The following is a 20,552-nucleotide window of genomic DNA, read 5'->3' as shown; positions in this document are numbered from 1 at the left end:
TACTGCTTTAACAGCGTTTTGTAGAAGAATAATGGTGTGTATACATACAGTCAAATTTTGAGAAATTTCATATCCATCAAATTTTCTTCTCAAGAAAAATTGTTGTATTTTGGTGTTAACAAAAAAAAGTGTGGTAGGCTGGTAGCTTTCTGCAACTGTGTTGAAATGGAAGAGAAGGAAAATTTCATTAATACCACTCTTTTCACGTTTTCTGCAACTGGTAGCTTTTGTCATATTTCGTTGCTTAATTTTACTCTGTGTTATCTCACAAGGAATTGAAAGTTAGAGTTGCAAGGAAATGTAGTCCTCCATTAACTACATTGAGACTTAATACCAGGATGATCGTACAATTGGGTAAGATGTTAGAATGCTTCACATATGACAAGAACCTTCATCATCAACTACCACAAAATCCTACAGCCTTTTACACTTATTTGAATCTTCTTTCTCTAGGAGGATATAGAGTGCCTCCATTTCTTGAAGATGAAGTCGAAGACTTAGTTTCCCCTGGAACCATTGAAGTTTTCCTTTGCGAACTTGTAGAAGTCTCGTCGTGATCAAAATAGAAGGAAGAAAAAAGTAGTGCTAATAACTAAGGAGGTTGGAACAGCTGAGTCTCACCAGTAGGTATAGAGTCGACAGTAAATATACAATGCATGCTTATCTTCTTTAGCACAACCACTTGATAAAATAATGCTTATTTGAATCAGTTGTGATCAATCAGGATGATATGGTAATGTTGCTAGCTTGGACTTGGAAAACAACTCTTCTTCACTAAATGATCTTCTCTGTACATACTTTGAACTGAAATGAAATTTTCTCTTTTCATACAATGGAGTTCAAATGCATCGGGTCCATGGACATATTATAGCCACTGAAACTTTCTATTATTCTTTCAAAGGAATATACTTCTAAACAAAGCTTAATTCATTTTGTTCCCTACACAAAATACACTCGCATGATCAAAACTGCACACAAGTCTTCTCAAGGGCTAAGATTCTTTATAGTAACAATGAAACAAGCAAGAAGCACACCAGTGAACATTTTGTGCGAAAGAATGGTTACAAATAAAATAATGTCACAGTACTACTTGGTACGCAACAGAGATTTCCATGAAATTTTAATGTGAAACCAGTCACCAGATACAGAAAAGTATACAAAACCTGATCTCTTTTTCTCAATTTTTGTTCTGTTCCCTTATGATTTACATCCCGGTTGAGGATGTACGATTTATCTCTGTGCACCCAATCTGGGAGCAGCTGCTTTAGCTCCTCTGCCCCTTCCTGCTGATAAAGGCTTTGCCTTGGTTGTTGGAGGGGGAGCTGCAATAGCTGCCCATGGATCATCATCATCAACTGCTCCAGCTGTTTTTACACTCAATGGTTTAGAAGCAGATTTTGGAGGAGCTGCTGCTATCGAACCCCATAAATCATCATCTTCATCTTTATTCACCTTCACTGTACTTTTTGGTCTCAAACTCGTAGAAGCTAAAGCAAAGAAACAAAAAACAGACCACCGAAAATGTAAATCTTCAATTTTTCACTCCCATCTTGGACCATAAACGTGAAGACTAGAAACTCATTTCCTACATTACACAATTGAATGGAGAATACTACCTTGTGGTTTAGGCAGAGAAACTGGTTGTGAAACAGGACGCTTCTGAGTTGCCTGAATATTTGCCAAGACTGGATATGGCTTTGGCTCATCAAGGGGTTCAATATCATCCCATCCATCTTTGTCACTGTCCTGCCCTTCATGAATGCCATTTTCAATTTCTCCCCAGCCGTCGGTTGAAGTAGGAGATGGAGGCATGGGTTGATCTGCAAAATCTGTACTAGAACTTACACGGTGGACTGGTGCTGTACTTGGAGTTTCTAATGGTCCTAAGATTTTCATAGAAAAACAACATTAGAGATGGAATTATTAAATGCACACAACCACATAATCAGGCAAAAGTAAAGACCAAAAGTGCATAGCATTGTATTAACTTATTTCCTATATAATAGGCTCCAAATTTTATAAGTTGCATAATTGCAAGATATACCTGGGCTGGATGTAGATGATGTGATAGTTGCAGGCCTGACGGAATTGGCAGTAGCAACTGGAGCTTGATCAGACGCTTTGCCTTTAAGAGTCAAGGAACTCATGGCCCATCTGCAAGGTCAGAATCTTAGCTTTCAACAACCACAATTACAGCCTTGACAAAGAGATACATCATCCATCAAGTGGCTATAAAATTTTCGGGACCTTCCTTTATAAATCATTTAATAAGATAGCTGCTTAAAAATTAATGCACCGTACAAGCAAACAAAAATTAATATAAAAGTTCATTAAGGTCATTGATTCCATCTGAAGCATCTTGTAACATGATAACAAGCAACATCACCAAATACAGCAAATATTTTCAACTAACCCCAGTAAACCAGCATTTCCTGGCATTGATGAAATCCCTAAACTTCCAGCATCAGCTGTATCTCCAGCATTACTCTGTGAAGAATAATAGATAAAAAGCATTAGTATAAGAAAATACCATACCATAGATGATATTGAAGAACAGCTGTTCGAGATTAAAATATCAATTTTTTTACGCTTGTATAAAGATAATAGTTTAGTTTGATACTGATAATGATACTAATAAAGATGAGAGGTAAACGCATAAAAGCAGCAAGACATAATTTGAATAAAAAGACGTAATTAGTTATATGTTGCCTGCATGCCTAAAATATATAATAAAATGTTGCCTAACAAACATAGCCATACACTGGTTAAAAACAAATGGATGAAACCAGATCAATCCATGCAGAACCAAGAAATACAGTCGTTTTTAATATGTTTTAGCCAGTTCAAAACATGATTTACCACTACAAACCAAAAGTTACAAAATGTTTCATTAAGGATGGAAAATTTATACTGAATGCATTAGAATGCTGATCAAGAAAAGAAGTAAATGATATAGATAAATAAATGAAGTATTACTTGCTTGATAGCACTGAAATTACATTAAAGTTTGCATTTGCCTAAATTCAATGAAATGAGAGAGATGAAGGCACCTTAAAGCTCACCTTCTCGTTACACTGCTTCACTATCTGTAAAAATTGATCAACTGCTTGAAATGCCTTCGACCTTACATCACTGTTAAACAGATGAGAGCACATTCTTCATGTACACTGATGGATGATAATAAAAAGTTGGCAATAAACAAACCATTCAAGAATAACATAACCTGTCAGGATCAATAATGAGTACAACAATATTTGGAAGAATCCGAGTAGCGATCTCAGTCATGTCATAATAAGAACTGGTGGCACATAAAGCCATAACTCCTGCCACAATATAATTACATGTTAGTTTGATGACACCAAAACCCCAAGAACACATGCTTTGAAAATCAAAGAAAGCATTTCAAAAACCAAGAGTATCGGAAACTAGCCATAAACAAGTATACCTGCTCCTCGGGCAGGAGAGAAAGTATCACGCAATGCACGGACTGTAAATGCATTGATCAAAACTCTCTTCCGTGTCTACAGTGTTAGGGCAAGAGATGACAATTTTTTAACAGCAGACAATTAATTGAACTTTAACAAGGAACATATAACACGACACTAAAAGAAAGAGGATCACCACTAAACACTACTATCTCAGATTTCAATGTTAGGTAACTCAAAATCTAAACAAGGTTTGGCCTAGGATCAACTAACCCCTTCGTCTAGGTAGCTTGCAATGTTTCCCAGTAATATGGTGGTATTTGTCCTAATTGCAGGCTCTTCATCGACCTGCACAACATTGCCAAGTGTATAAAGAAGATTATTTTAGCATGTGAGAGAACCTCAAACAAATTAAATGAGAACTTAACATTCTCAAAATGGAGAAGCCTTGGTTATTTTCATATGAAAAATTAGACACAATTCCACCACAAATATACCTTTTCATCCATTTAGATAAAGTAATTTACTGCTATTATAAACTGGTAATGCAGACATAAGGTTATAGGATTAGAAGCACTTGGTTGTTTCTGTTATTCCCTTGCAAATGATGGTGACTTAAGTCACATATAAGTAGACCAACCAGAAATAAAATATAACACTACAATACAATACCATATGATGCATACCTGTAACTTGGAAAGATATTTCAATAATGAGCCTGACAAAGTACGTTGCGAAAGCTGCAGTGCAGAATAAGACAACACAAAACTTAGAAAAGATTCAATTGCATTTTTACATAAAAAAATAAAAAAAAATATCACGAAACTGCAACAAAATAGACAATGAAACATGATAGCAAGACCATGGAAATAATATAGAATTAAAATCACAAACACATATCAAACTCAACCTCTTTGATTTTTCATTTTTATTCATAACACCTTTCTCCATTGTACTTGAGACAACATAAATAAGCAATTGAACTTTGCACACAATAAGACCTTACACATTATTATCCTACATTGTCAACATCCAAAAATAGGAAAGACCATTGGCATATAACAGGGAATTCATTACTTAATTTATGCATTGGCACTATGCTGAAGATCCTAAATCTTAGCAGTGGTCGCTAGGGAATGATCCCATACCACTCAATGGATCATGATTAGTTATATAAAACATCTTCCCTTTGTCTCCCAGTCCCAACTATCGTTTGACAATCTTATAAAGCTAAGTTATCAAAAACGATTATAAAATCTGCCAGTTCCTTGTACGTTCCCATGAATAACATTGCAAGCTAGCTAATAAGAGTTGAAAAGTAACTTGAATAAGTCAACAACATGACTAAGAACACAATAGACCCTTGAAAGAGATACGACTAACTAGAGTGAAAACATTACAATAAGGATGGTAAGCTAAAAGAGAAATTCCTACTTTCAACGCTTAGCTGGATGGTGCAACTTGGACCCACAACAAACATAAAAAGTACAAAACGTGTCTTTTAATATTTTACACCAGGGTATCTCCTATTAAAACAATCTTAATTTCCTTTACCAAAAATGGAGTCATGCTACCAAACATTGCCCACTCTTGGTTCAGGTGATGAACCCAGGTATGCCCAAGACAAATATGTTCAATTCTTTTTTAACTCTTACTTATAATTAGGATAAGTGTATCAACAAAAATAATCAAGTTTGACTTGTCCACTATGAGTTTGACACAGATACATTAGGAAATAATAGGTCTAAGAAACATGGCTGCTAACAGCAATAAAAGAACATACCTTAGGAGCCAATATAAGCATGGACTTAAGAGTCAATTCTCGGAGAAACGCAGATGTGTCTGCAAATCCAGTGGCAACATGGGGGTAGACCTAGTTGTACAAATTTAAATCAACAGTTAATAATTTGCAATAATATCTGGAGTTTGAATTAAATAACTAAATCTTCTTGAATGAGGGAGAAACACAAAAATCACTTTGCTGTGGATTGCATACTTGCTCATCAACAACTTGAGCTGATAAAGATTCCCCATATTGATCAATATGCTGTAGGAGAGCAACCCGAACGGCTCGGTCATTAGACGCAAAAAGTTTCACAACTGTAGGCAGTACCTACAGGGAGAAACGAAGACGTTATCCACTCAGCCAAAAGTAATAGAGCACAAGTTACATATTTAAACAGAGTCGAAATTTCTATTTAAATCAAACATAAAATCATGTATAAAGTAAACTGAAACAGGTAGTAGTATGACCTTCAGACTAAATTCTTCAACTGAAAGCCAAGAACCCATTTTCAACAGTGCAGTCAAAGCAGTGGCAGCAGCTGAACCAAATTCAAGGGAAGAGGCTAACAAAGGAAGTAACTGCAAAGCAAATTATGAAATCATAAATTGGCAGTTGAAACCATGGATGATTGGTCTTACTCAACTTATAACACTAGAGCTCAAAGATTGTACCTTCTTCAACACAATTTGGCGTGGAAGCTGCTCTGCTAAATTAGGGAGCTTACGGAAGAAAGTATCCTTCTCAACACTGTCTTTCAAACTAAGAATTTCCATAAAATGTATTGTGTCCACCAACTTATTTTGGAAATATTCTGTCAATAAAAGCATTTAAGAATATAGTATTAGTACAAAGAAAAAACTTGGCAGAGAAGGAATTTAAAAACAAATAAACTATTGGTGGAAACATAAGCAAATAAGATCGTATACATAAAAAGAAAAATGAAACACCAATGATTTCACAAAGCACACTTAAGAACTAAAAAGCACCATATGAAACAGAGAATATCTGGTTGAACCTTGTGATAAAAGTAAAATTATTACTATAACGAGGAACAGTGAGATCGTTTTTCTAAAGCATAAAGCTTTCAACGTAACTTCACTTTCAAAAAAGTGTACCATCATCTCAAATCATCACCCAAGACAATCATACTCAACCCCTTCCAGCTGCATCACCTTTTTTACGGAAACTTCCCACAACCCGGAATACAGATCCTCATTTTTCTATTGTTTCTCCCTATTTTCTACGGAGAGGGATGAGTTCAGAACAACTATTGCCCTCTCTTATCTCCCAATGCTTCCCACAAAGTAGTAATAATGAAACTAAAAGGGTGGATAAAATGTTTCTAGTGTTGTTCAAAGGTAGAGCTAAAACTAAAATATAAGAATATAAAGTGCCACAACCTAGAAATAACAGAATGAAGACAAAGTATCCATGAAAACAGATTGACTAATTCAGTAAGGAGAATAAACCTATAGCCACTTAAAAGAAGAGAATAACTTCTGTTCCAAGAATAAAGAATACTCCATCCACACCAAAGGTCAACCATTAGGTGTAGTTGGTCCAAGAATTGAACATAAAAGCACATGCGGTTGGAAATCCTTAAACTAAGGAGATTCTCTACCTTAGTTCTAGGAATTTCCTTGTAAATATTAGCCATAATCTAATTACTAATTTTTAGGGATAGACTAATTATTAGAGATTATTTTCTTTTTATTCTTTTTCTGCTATGTTAAAAGGGTGTACTCCTATGAGAAGAAATAAGACTTTTCTTCTTCCTAAATCTGTTCATGGTATCGAGAGCCATAGGATTCATTCGATCCTACTCATTTGTCTCTCATCTCTTTTCCTAAACAATTATTTCTCCTTCTCTCATGGGTGATATCAATGAAACCCTCTCTGAGACTGAGATCTCACAAATTACTCAAAATCATAGCCAAGGAATCCCTCAAAATCATAGCCATGGTGTAGCTACTGTAACCGGGTTGGACATAACAAGGATAAATGTTTTAAACTCCATGGTTATCCCGGAAAAAATCAGAAAGAAAACAAGGCAACAATGATATCTACTACTGAAGAAGTTGCCCAGGATATTCGGCTAACCAAAACTCAACTTGTGGCTCTTCATAAACTCCTCGGGACACCTACAACCATTGGGTCACTAGTTATTCAATGTACTGTTTTAAATACTACATATGAACCCATCTGGATAGTAGATTCGGGTGCATTCAACCACATGACAGGTAATCTAAGTTTGTTTCACACATATTTACCTTGTCATGATCACTCCCAAATTCGCATAGCTGATGGATCTTACTCGCCGGTGGCTGGAATTGGAACAATCATACTTACTGAAAATTTTTCCATTGATAAAGTTTTATATGTTCCAAATCTTTCGTGTAATTTACTCTCAATTAGCAAGCTTACCAAGGATGAGAAATTACTTGCTAAATTTTCTGCTTTCGCTTGTGTGGTTCAGGAACAGGAATCGGGGAAGATGATTGGCACTGCTAAAGTGGACGATGGCTTATATATTTGGAATAAAAACAGTTCATAAGAAGGGATGGCCTTATCTACATCGAAAGAAGAATCTATCATGATATGGCACCGTAGACTAGGACACCCTAATTTTATGTACTTGAAACCTTTTCCTCTACTATTTCTAAATAAGAAAATAAGTTCCTTGAATTGTGAAGTTTGCCAACTGTCTAAACATACTCGTGTCCCTTATCCTTTGAAACCTTATGTTCAATCTCAACCTTTCTCTTTAATCCACAGTGATCTATGGGGAGCCAGTCGAATAAAAAATGTCACAAGGGCTAGGTGGTTCATAACATTCATTGATGACCACGCTAGAGTTTGTTGGGTCTATCTCCTCAAAGAAAAAACCGAAGTCTCTAGAGTCTTCCAAAGTTTTCATTCAATGATTCGAACTCAGTTCAATTCCAAAATTCACACCCTTAGAACTGATAATGGGAGAGAGTACTTTAATTCTATCCTAAGCCCTTATCTTTCTGAGCAAGGAATCATACATCAAAATTCTTGTCCCAACACTCCTCAACAAAACGGAGTTTCCGAGAGGAAAAACAAACACCTTGTAGCCGTGGCTCGTGCTCTTATGTTTACTATGGGTGTACCGAAGTATTTATGGGGAGAAGTTGTTCTCACTACTTGTTATCTTATAAACCGACTCCCATCAAAGGTATTAAACTTTCAAACACCTTTACATACTCTTCAAAAAAAAATCCCTTATTTCGTGTTCCTAATCTCCCAACCAAAACTTTTGGTTGCAAAGCATTTGTCCACAATCATCAACCTAACCAATCTAAACTTGATCCTAGAGCCCCACACTTGTGTGTTTCTTGGATACTCACCTACACAAAAGGGGTAAGGGTGCTATTCTCCAACCCTACACCGAATGTTTTTGTCCCTTGATGTTACTTTCTTTGAAAACGAGCCATATTTTTCAGCCTCTCATCTTCAGGGGGAGATATTTAGTGAAGATGAGACCTTGAAAACCTTCTCATTATACCTCAAGACTCTATTAGTCCTACCACCACTACAAAACCTGCTGAAAATCCTACAACCACTGCTGAAAATCCTACAACCATTGCTGAAATTCCTACAGCCACTGTAATTCCTGATTTGGACCCTGTTTTACTCGACTCCGCTGTGCAGCAATAAGAAACAAGGGTGATTAACCATACTAATGAAGAAAAACAACCCTCTCCTCCTGAAAAACAACAAGAAAAAACTCAGTAGCTTCGTGTATACACTCGAAAACATCAGCTGCCAGAGACTGAAATAGCAGTGCCAATGCCATCTTTACCCGAGGATTGTCCTAAGGAAGAAGTCTCACCTCCTTCGCCTTCCATCTATCTTCCAATTGCAGTAAGAGAGGGCACTAGAAGTTGCACTCAACATCCCATTTCTCAGTTTGTATCCTATGGGAACTTGTCTAAATCCTACAATGCCTTTATTTCTAATATTGATTATGTAGAAACTCCAAATAACATAAAAGAGGCTCTTAAGTCAACCAAATGGAAGCAAGTTGTGTTGGAAGAAATAAAGGCTCTTGAAGATAATGGAACATGGGAAATATCTAAACTACCTACTGGAAAGAAGACCGTGGGTTGTACGTGGATTTTCACTACGAAATTTAAACCAGATGGGAGCATTGATCGATACAAGGCTAGACTTGTGGCCAGGGGTTTCACTCAAACATATGGGTTGGACTACGAGGAAACATTTGCACCAGTGGCCAAACTAAATACTATTCGAGTGCTCTTCTCAATTGCTGTCAACTTAGATTGGCCTTTGATCCAATTGGATGTAAAGAATGCGTTTCTCAATGGAGAATTAAACGAAGAAGTCTACATGGATTTTCCGCCCGGATTCGAAGGAAGCAAGGGTCAAGTTTGCAAGTTGAAGAAGTCTTTGTATGGACTAAAGCAATCCCCTAGGGCTTGGTTTAATCGTTTTGCCAAAGCCATGACGAGTAGACATTATATTCATGGTCAAGTTGATCACACCTTATTCTACAAACACTCGGCTAATGGGAAGTGTTGTATTCTCATTGTATAAGTAGATGACATAATATTGACAGGAGATGATTCTATTGAAATTGAAAGACAAAGAATTCTTGAGTCTTGAGTTTCAACTTAAAGACTTGGGGAATCTTCGATATTTTCTTGGAATGGAGATAGCAAGGTCAAAGGCAGGTATTTCAATCTCTCAAAGAAAGTATGTTCTTGATCTACTTTCTGAAGTCGGACTGTTGGGTTGCAAACCAGCCGAGACTCCCATGGAACCCAACCTTAAATTAGGAACTGATAAGGAAGATAAAAGGTAGACAGGGGGAGATATCAACGGTTAGTGGGAAAACTTATCTATCTTTCTCACACTCATCCAGACATAGCGTTTGGAGTAAGTGTTATTACTCAATTTATGCATGCTCCTAGGGAGAAACATTTGGAAGCTGCTTACAGGATATTGAGATACTTAAAAGGGACTCCTGGTATGTAAATCGAAGCATAGAAGTCTTCACTGATGCAGACTGGGGAGGTGTTGTTAATGACAGGCACTCCACAAGTGGTTACTGCAGCTATGTTTGGGGTAATCTCGTGACATGGAGGAGTAAAAAGCAATCGGTTGTGGCAAACAGCAATGCTGAAGCCGAGTATCGAGCTCTGTCCCAAGGTATATGTGAAGGAATGTGGCTACAACGACTAATGAGAGAACTAAAATTATCCTATACAGCACCTATAATACTGATCTGTGACAACAAAATAGCAGTTAGTATAGCTCACAACCCTGTACACCATGACCGCACCAAGCATGTGGAAATCGATCGCCACTTTATTACGGAGAAAATTAACAAAGGGGAAGTTTGTGTTTCATATCTACCTACTCGACAACAAGTAGCAGATGTGTTAACCAAGAGCTTGAGCAGAAAAGGGTTCGAAGAAATTATAGGCAAGCTAGGTTCGATTGACATCTACACTCCAGCTTGAGGGGGAGTGTTGGAAATCCTTAAATTAAGGAGATTCTCTACCTTAGTTCTAGGAACTTCCTTGTAAATATTAGCCATAATCTAATTACTAATTTTTAGGGATAGGCTAATTATTAGAGATTATTTCCTTTTTATTTTTTTCTGCTATGTTAAAAGGGTGTACTCCTATGAGAAGAAATAAGACTTTTTCTTCTTCCTAAATCTGTTCACATGCTTATAAAGCAGACTGCTTTGCTGGATTTCTAATACGTTTGGCACAACCACAAGAGACTCAGCAAAAGGCACTTACCACTATTTTCTATAAGCTTTAATGTATTCAACCTACGGGAAGGCATAGAGCTCAATAACCGCTGATAATCCGGAAGCAGAGACTGTGAGACAAGAAAATAGCCAGATAAATTTAAAAAAAACAATTAACCTTGCCAAGGATCAAAACGGTAGCACATATAAGCAGTAGTGAACTGAGGAATGCAACCACTAATAAAATAACTCGGGATGGCAGCAAGTGAGATATCTGCAGATTTTGAATTATTACAATCCGAATCCAAAATTTTTCTTAAAAATCCGAATCTGTTTTTATCAGCAAATTATCCGAGTATCACTATCCAAATTCAAATAAAATATTATTATTTACCAAATATCTGAATCCACAAGAAAAAATGAATTCAAAATTTTAAATCATATGTCAAATATTTGAATCCTCATATATCCAAATCTACTAAAAGTTAGACGACCAAGCTTCGAATCCCCTTAGAAGCAAAGAAATTCTCCATTTTTTAATCCGGAGTCAAATTCGGATATCCAAATCCGCAATCTGTATCGGCTTAAGTAAAGTGGATTCAGATTGAGGATGTCTATCAATATCCGCTCTAAGTTCACAACAAATAGTAATTTTAATAACCAAATCCACAAAAAAAACAGATCGGATATCCGCAAATATCCGAATCCACAATCCGAATTGTCATCCCTAATAATAACCACAAACCTTTGGAATAGATGCAGTGTTGCGCAGCTCCTCGGTTTTTCCCAACTTTGTCCCAGAGAAAATCTCATAAATAAGGCATCCTACCAAATTAAACAAAAAAAAGTTCAGATTGTACAGAAGATTAGATAGCAGAAAAAAACAGAAAATGAACCAAATTACAGATATGTAATTATTATTATCTCCTTTTTCACTGGTCCGCATTAGATACATGCATATGTGAATACATTTCCTGAAGTCATTATGATACACAGAGCACATAAAATACAGTTGAGAAGAGTTTCGAAAACGTTGAAATAAATCTAAACTTATAAACTTAAGCAAATGAATGCTGACTAGCAGCATAGCCAAATGAACATCTAAAAGCACTCCCTGCTCATAGTCTAAAAGAGATGAAAAACAGCCAGTATCAACTCTAAACCCATGCAAGAAATACCCTCTTGTCCGAATGGAATTTCATGATGTAAATACACCTAAGAGATCAATGTGAAAAGAAATGGATACTCAAAGAATTAGCACATATTGTGTGTTTAATCAGCAACCCATCTAATTTATTACACCAAAATCAAAAGAAACAATATGGACTCACCCAAACCCCAAGAATCAATAGCCCATGGTGGTGATTTTCTGATTGTGGCCCAGTCAGAGTTTGCCAGCTCCATTGGCTTGTATTGTAATCCAACAAGCCATTCATATTGCTGATGAAAACAGAGGATTAAAATGAATTATCCACAGGAAGGTTTGACAACAAAGAAAGGAAAGTTGACCTTGATAGTACCACATAGATGGAAAGACCACAATTTATAATATAGAACAAGCATAATAAAGAAAGAATATGAGAATTGAATAAAGTATTTCATCTATGCAAATCAGATGCAGAAAAAATTACATAGATTGCAAGTAACCTAAATTTAATACATTAAAATAATTCCAATGCCAAAGAAACAACTGCATTTCATATGTCCTATCAGTTACTTTATGGATTGCATCTCTAAGGACTTGCTCAGAAAAAACTTTGTTCTTCTCTAAGAAGATACTCAGACATCATTCCATAAGTACCTTCTAGAGTTTGAAGATTAAATAGTATACATATCATATTGAGATTCAAAAATAGCTCAAAACATTTTTGCTCACATCCGAGCACAAGCATTACCAGCATTGGCCCTGTAGCAGTTGCATTTGCCCCGTCAAATTCCGATAGAACATCAAAAGCATGTAACTTCCAGTCCAACGTCTGTGTTACAACAACGCTTGACATACAAACATTGCCATGAACCTGTACCATCCAATGCTAGTGAAAAGAATGATCTTGAAAGACATAAGAGGTTTAAAACTAAGGAAATCACAATATCGTATTCGGTGATTAACATTCAGTCTATTTAAGGCAGTGCAATTTCCCTAAGATATGAACTGCTAACTGCTCTCACTCGAGTACAAAAAGAAAACATGTGTCAACGTAACAAAAAGTGTTTAGAATTTCAATGAACTAAGATCTAAATTGCAAAAGTTCGAAATACTTACAAGTTTGCAATCGTTATTTAAAAAGCTAACAGCTTTAGCAACTTCGTGCAGCCCCCAAGCATAATACTCATCCCTTCCAACATAAGAAAGCACAATCTAAAATTATTATGGCTTTAATCAACAAATAATGTTCTCAAGTTTCTATGTATGATGGCATCAATGGGGAAAATAAACCTTCAATAAGTGTCAGAAACTAAAATGTACATCCATTCCGGGAATCAGAACAAGCAAAATAGTAAATACAAGCAGGGCATTTAGTGAAGTTGGGCGGATATACCTTTGTTTACCTTCTAAACCGAGTTCCTTGATCTTCTCTGACAATGGCATAACAGGCTCCGTGACAATATAGATTGTAACTTTCGGACTAGGACCATCAAAAGATTCAACCTCGGTACTATGAAGAAATGACAAGATATTTGGATGCCTCGCCTATGAAGAGAATCAGAAAACTCATATCAAGGTCCAGAATCCAAGTAAAAATCCAATATTTCGGATCAAGAAAGAAGGAATTGAGCAGCAAACGAAACAATTAGAGGGACTAAGAGTAATACAATTTCAGACATTGGTAATTCTAGCAAAAGCAATTGGGACTGAAAAGCAGGGAATAAGATGTAGTAGTTACAGTTCGAAGACGTTTGACACCATTTCGACCAGCAGTTAAATGGCCATCCTGAGGATTACTTCCGGTAAGAGAAAAGATAGAGACAGGACATCCATCATCCTGAAAACATCAAAGAAAAGGAAGATATTTGAAGGTTTAAAAACAGTTTAAGTAAGAGATTAAAAAAGGGGTTAGAGTAGCGGGAGAGAAGTACCTTGGAGGTGCCACGAAAGTGAGACCAAGAGCCCCAAGCAGAAGTATAAGGATCTCCAATATTGTAAGGTAGATCCTTGAGCCCAGTTCCAGATCCGGCTACCACTCCTTTCAAGAATTTCAACATATTTTTTCTTCGATGATCTGTGAAGAAATACAGAACTAGAGGTGGAGGAGTTTTCAACTTCCAATTCGATTCGTTCTGCCAAAATTTTTCTTTTAATATTATTGTTGTTTTTAAAATTAAAACCCTATTATATACTCTTCAAAATATTATATTCAGTGAAAGTTTCCAAGAGGTATGATTCCATGGATCACGGTTCACGATTCACGATTCACCATGCCCTTCTTGATCCTACATTTCCAATTTTGTCAAATTCAACGACAGCAAAACTGGGCTTGGACCTCTTGAGCAATTCTCTAAAATATAGGCTTTAATATAAAAAATATTTATCTAACTTTTTTTCTGATTTAGATACTTAAATTTTTTTATCAATTTAAGTGTCTAACGTTAATAATTCAATTATTTTAATGTATGAACCACAACGATCATTAAAAGGAATCATTAAGTGACATGTATCACTAGGGGATAAAAAAGATTCGATATGATTCATTGATTCGATCCGAAAATTCAGATATTTTATCTGTTTTTTGGTTTTTGGATAATTTAAATCGGATATCTAAAAAAACTTATATAATCGAATTGGGTACGGATTGAATAAATTTCAATTTCAAAGTATCAGAAAATTCGAGGAGAAATTATGATTTTAGATTTTAGATAACTTTTAGGCCTATAAATGAGTAACTCGCTCACTCATTAAAGCTTTAAATCAATAAAAATTATGATATTTAATTATTTATTGTGTGTGATTAATTAAATATGTATATAAAATATAACATATTTATCAAATAAGTTACATTAAATCACAAAATTTAAAATTATTTTTGTCAAATTAAATTTATATTCTTATTCGGATACGGATATCTAATTCAAAATTTTAGATATTCAAAAATCCAATTATTTTAGATCGAATACGGATCACTATTTCAAATATCTAAAATTGTCAGATAACTAATTTTTCAGATCGGATATCCAAATTTGTACACCCCTACATGTCACCCTTATATTTTTAAAAAGAATATTGAAAATTTTATAATTATAATTATAATTATTAAGAAAAACTTTTTTAAAAAACAAATCAACCCCTTTCGTGCTTTCCCCTCCCACGCCCCGAGCTGCAAATGAAGCCCCCTTTCACGCGTATGAAACCAATTATAGTGTGAACGCAACAGGGTCGCATCATCTAAACCCTCCCCCACCCCGCGTATGAAATCGGCGAGCAGATTTTCATTGGAATTTCAAAATTTGAGTTTTTGTGTTAGGATTTAGGGTTAAAATATAGGGATTTAAGTATAATAAGATGTAGGAATTTTGGCAGTAATGTTGGGCGGCAGAAGTAAGGGGTTTCAGCTGATGGGGTTCGGCGTTATCCATGTCAATGAAGGTTCGACGGAAACAGTAGTAAACGACGGTGGCTGGCGTGCTTATAGAAATTAAGATTTTTAAAGTTTTAGGGTCTTTTTCAAGATTTTTAAAAGTTCTGAGTTTTCTAAAAATATATATTTAAGTTTTTTTATTCTATTTTCAAAAATTTTTAAAAGTGATACATATCACTTAACGAATTTTCTAATAATTATTACGGTTGAAGCACTAAAAATGATAATATTTGTAATGTTATGTGAAATTGTCGAAAAAAATTTAGGCACGTATATGGAAAAAAATATTATATTTTGGACATTTATTTATATTAAGCCTAAAATATATACTAAAATTGAAAAAATAAATATTTAGCCTTCGACTTTTACACACTATTATAATTTAGTTTAATTTAAAAAAAATAATCTTTAAATTAAATCAATTCAAGTCTTTTTCTAACTTATTTTATCGTTATTTTCTTCTTCTTCATCTTCCACCATTGTATTAGTCGTCGTTCATTATTATTGTCAACCGTAGTTGTTCTAAAACTGAATTAATCATATTTATATCCATGTAATTCAAAATTAATTGAAATTCTTGAATTAATAAATTTTGAGTTGATGACTTATTTATTATTGACCATTTAAATCGAGTTTAAACCCGAATTCATGATTTTAGGATACAATAATTCAATATGTTACATTGTTGAATTGTTTTCATCGACATGTACATTGACGACATGATTAATTGTGTCTTATTAGTAAATAAAAAGAGTTGTAATTATTAACAGAGTTGGTTCAAGTGATAAGCAGCTTGATATAGTTTAAGCAATATTTCGAATTCGAGTCTTTGTGTATGCAGAAAATCCCAGTTGGGGACTCACCCGCCAAAAATCAAGTGTGCAACGCAGGTTAATCCGGATTAGTCAAGACGAAACCTTAAAATAAGAGGACGGTCATAAAAAAGTTATAAATTGGATTTATAAATTTGTCCCTCTTTCTAATTAATCAAATTTGAGTCTTTCTCACCATATTAAAATCAAACAAAGAGAGAAGATCAAGTGTGATTCATGTACTAAAGGAAAAAGATTATGACACATACATTAACACTATAATAGATTACTCTCTTAATCCCACAAATTTTTTTCCTTTTTTGGATTTTAAAATTATCTCATTTAAAAGAGTTAATTGTATCACATATCCTCAAAGTATGACCCTCATTTTAAATTGATCCTAATTTTTTAAATGTTTTAATTTCATCCCTAAACTATGATTATTATTCTCAATTAGTCCTCAAACTTTTGAATATTTTAATTCTATCCCTAAATTATGACCTTCATTCTAAGTTAGTCCCCAAACTTTTTAAACATTTCAATTTCATCCCAAACTATATGTATACACTAATCACATCCTTTGCTAATAAAATCGTTAGTCCAAGTTATACTATTATATGTTTGAAAAAACAAAATTATGTTAGATTATGGTTGAAACTAATTACATATTTGGATCAATTTGGGGTTGAAATTGGAATATTTAAAAGTTTTGGGAACAATTTAGAAAGAGAAACATAGTTTAGGGATGAAATTAGAATGATTAAAAATTTAAGGACTAATTTAAAATTAGATTCGTCATTTAAGGATGAAATTGTAATATTCAAAAGTTTAAGGATTAATTTAAAATGAGGGTTATAATTTAGGGACATATGATGTAATTAACTCCATTTAAAATGTCATATTAAAAAAATCAACAAAGAACAATATTAGTAGTTCATTTTCTATCCTTATTTGTCTCATTCTTTTATATCTATCAAAATAAATATGTCAAATCTATATATCACTTTTTTAAAATAATTTTGTCATTTCTCTCATTTTATATAACTTAACATATGATGAAATTATTCTCCTAAAATTATGTGCTTTGTCAAAATGTGACAAAAATAATGAAACTGATAGAGTATTTCTGATGAAAGTAATATATAAAGAGTCATTGGTCTCTCTGTCCACTTAATCAAATTTAAAAGTCTTTTTATTACATGAAATCAAACAAAAGAGAGAAAATTACATACGATTCATAAATTATCACATGTTTATCTTGATTACATATCTCTTATATATTTTAACTGAATTTGTAGAGTCAAAATGACTTTAGGTATACATAATATCTCTATTTTGAAAACCGGACTGGACCGGCCGGTTCAACCGGGAACCGTTGCCTAGTCCGGTTCAATCTAAACCGGTTGAACCGCTACTAGTGAACCGACCAGAATCGCTGAACCGTTCGAACCGGACCGGCTGAAAACCGAAAAAAACCGAAAAAAACAAGAAATTTTGTTTTTTTTAAATTAAACCAAATGTCGTTTGTTAAACGAGCCAAGTCGAACTCGAGTATTGCTGAGCTCGACTCGAACTTGAAAACTTTAAAAGTAAGCTCAACTCACTCAAACTCACAAGTTAAAAATTATCAAGTTCAACTCGAACTCGAAATATAATATTGAAACTTAAACTCAAAAAGGCTTGAACTAAAAAAAATTTAGAAGCTCAATTGAAGCCTAAAATTCGAGCTTGATTGAAGTGAAAGAATAGTTCACTCAATGCTCACTAAAAGGCTCCATGATTTTGAATGTCAAATTACCTCTATTATTTATAGAAGTTAGTTGTGATGTTCTTCTATGTTTCTTGGCAATGTGGATTGTTTTGTTCTCATATTTTTACTCTTTAGACTTTTTGGATGCTCTTCTATGTTTCTTAGCCATGTGGGATTGTTTTTTAAACAAAAATTAAAGCAAACAATATCATTTTGTTATATTTTTTTAGCCCCAAATTTATTTTTTAATTATAGTTATATAATTATATTTATTATTTAATATGTTTTACCTTAAATATTATGTTGTAGTTAATTTGAATCATTTTGTTTCACTTGATTTTATGGTTTTTAATTTATATATGTTATGACTTGCTTTGAATATGACTTGTGATATAAAAAATTATTTTTTATTAAATATTTTTGGTATTTTTATTTAATTTTTTAAATAATTATGACGTCGTCCGGTTCTTCCGACCGGTCGGACCGATTCGACCGGTTGAACTAGTGAACCGGTAGCATGACCGGTTCGCTAACCGGTCCGGTTCTGAAAACCATGCATAATATATAAATTTATTTGATGAAAATTATTACTTATGGTTCATAAATTTAATAAAAATCTTTATTTTTTAACATTTGACATTATATTTCATAGTTTTTAAATTATAAATCAAATTTTAAATTGATTCACAAAGTTTAAAATATTACAATTTAATCTTTAAATTTAAAGCATTATGTAATTAAGTGTGTGTTAGAGTAACTGTCAACTTAGGTATATCTGTCAGTTTTGGCATGGCATAATTTCTTTTTAAACATATATATACAGTAATAAGGGCAAATTACACCGTTCATCACTGTACTTTACTATCTCTCTTATTTTACTCACTGTACTTTTAATTTTCTAATTTTCTCACTAAATGTTACGAATTGAATCAATTTACTCACTTGACTGTTATCTCTTTGACGCCGTTATGACGTGGCTTTCCAAAAAAATTAAATCATTAAAAATAAAAAACACGTCATAAAAAATGAAAAATAAGAAAATTAGGTTAACTAATATTACCCAAATCACTTTTTTACCAGAAGCACATGAAGGTTGGTGTGGCTGCTCAAAATTCCTCCCAAATTTGTATTAGGGTTTCTATGATTTGAGTGTTATAGGGTTTAAGGGATTTGAGTGATTTCGAAATCAATTGAGGGTTTGTGAGAACTGGTTCTGAAATCAATCGAAGATTTAGGCAATTTTGCATGTCTGAAAAATCGAAGGTGGGTGTGGATTCAATATCAGAAGCATAGGGAGTCATGTGTTACGTTCGAGGGGTATGGCAAGCAAGTTATACAGTTAGTGTTTCAAAACCAATTTATATGTTTTGATTGTGACCCACATTTAGGGTTTTTGAAAACTTCTATAAAAAATTAGGATTTTATGTTATTCCATTTAGGGTTTTTCTTAATTTTTGTTTAATTATGAAATGTATGATCGATTGTGACCCACTTTAGGGTTTACTTTTGTTTTGGTTTAGACTTTAGGTTTATGTGTTTTGCTTTGTTGTGGTTACTGGTATTGTTTGGGTCAATATTGCAGAAATGGTTTTTATGTGTTATGCTTTATGTGTTACTACTATTGTTTTTGTGTTTATTAGGGACAATTTAAGTGAGGACCACATAGAAAATGTTAGTGAGGACCACAACGAAATTGTTAAAGAGGATCGCATTACTGTGAAATCAATTTAATGCCTTTTGTTGGATAAAGTTAATGAGGAACACATGCATTTACTGTAAAAACTGTTAGGTTGATGCATTTGTGTGAAAACATGTGCATGTATTTTTTAATACTTTTACTACAAAAACTGTTAGTGAGGAGCACATGCATCTTTGCTTTTGATATTGTGTGTTGGGGCCAATAACATGTAAAACATGAATTTTGACAACTGCATTGTGAAAATATGTGTAGACATTATTTAATTATTTGTTATTTTACTGCATTGTTATTTTTTATTTATTTCACAGTTGCATCTTCATGATACTGCACAATAGTGATTCACCATGGTGGATATCTGGTAAATCACCCCACAGTAGGATATACTGGTAAAAAATTGCCTTCTTTGATATTTGTCACATTGACTCAATGTCAATGCTAGATATATATGATATGGTTAAAGAGTTAGGATATGTTGGACCACATGACATGCATTGAAGACAACCAGGGGGTGTATTAACTATTAAAGCACTGAAAACTGATAGTGATGTGTTAAGTATGTTAGGTAATATGCCTACGAACAAGTATGTAAATACACGTTTACATAGAAGAATCAATGGAACACATACATGAAACAAATGATGCTCCCATTGTAACTGAACATGCTCACATTGAAATTAAACAACCTTCTCCCGTTGAAACTGAACCAAATGTGGATATTGAACATAATACTGAAATTGAAATTGACTTGGCTAACGGT

The 20,552-nt window shown here is 34.0% G+C and overlaps 1 protein-coding gene across 1 annotated transcript; it reads right to left on the bottom strand.

Annotated features, from left to right (window-relative positions):
- Positions 1–981: 981 nt before the first annotated feature.
- Positions 982–14,242, bottom strand: LOC120177749 (probable inactive serine/threonine-protein kinase scy1). Its single transcript, XM_039183773.1, has 21 exons — positions 14,039–14,242; positions 13,846–13,944; positions 13,501–13,652; positions 13,224–13,296; positions 12,856–12,978; positions 12,292–12,400; positions 11,706–11,785; positions 11,010–11,091; positions 5,883–6,022; positions 5,679–5,789; positions 5,422–5,538; positions 5,209–5,298; positions 4,112–4,165; positions 3,699–3,773; positions 3,446–3,521; positions 3,224–3,323; positions 3,063–3,132; positions 2,414–2,487; positions 2,045–2,154; positions 1,617–1,883; positions 982–1,487 (listed from the first exon to the last, which is right to left on the bottom strand). The coding sequence occupies exons 1-21, from the start codon at positions 14,162–14,164 to the stop codon at positions 1,231–1,233; spliced, it is 2,385 nt and encodes a 794-aa protein (XP_039039704.1). The 5' UTR covers positions 14,165–14,242; the 3' UTR covers positions 982–1,230.
- Positions 14,243–20,552: the final 6,310 nt, after the last annotated feature.

This window comes from Hibiscus syriacus, unplaced genomic scaffold, assembly GCF_006381635.1.
Source record: "Hibiscus syriacus cultivar Baekdansim isolate YM2019G1 unplaced genomic scaffold, ASM638163v2 tig00112305_pilon, whole genome shotgun sequence".
NCBI lineage: Eukaryota > Viridiplantae > Streptophyta > Magnoliopsida > Malvales > Malvaceae > Hibiscus > Hibiscus syriacus.
This window is presented reverse-complemented; position numbering and strand designations above follow the sequence as displayed.

Bases quoted from the DNA above. Each gene is read 5' to 3' on its own strand.
- LOC120177749 (XM_039183773.1), bottom strand. From the start codon at position 14,164: ATGTTGAAATTCTTGAAAGGAGTGGTAGCCGGATCTGGAACTGGGCTC. The intron at 11,092-11,705 runs GTTTGTGGTTAT...CTTGTCTCACAG, and splicing joins ACACTGCATCTATTCCAAAG to TCTCTGCTTCCGGATTATCA. The intron at 3,522-3,698 runs GTTAGTTGATCC...CTAACACTGTAG, and splicing joins CAAGCTACCTAGACGAAGGG to ACACGGAAGAGAGTTTTGAT.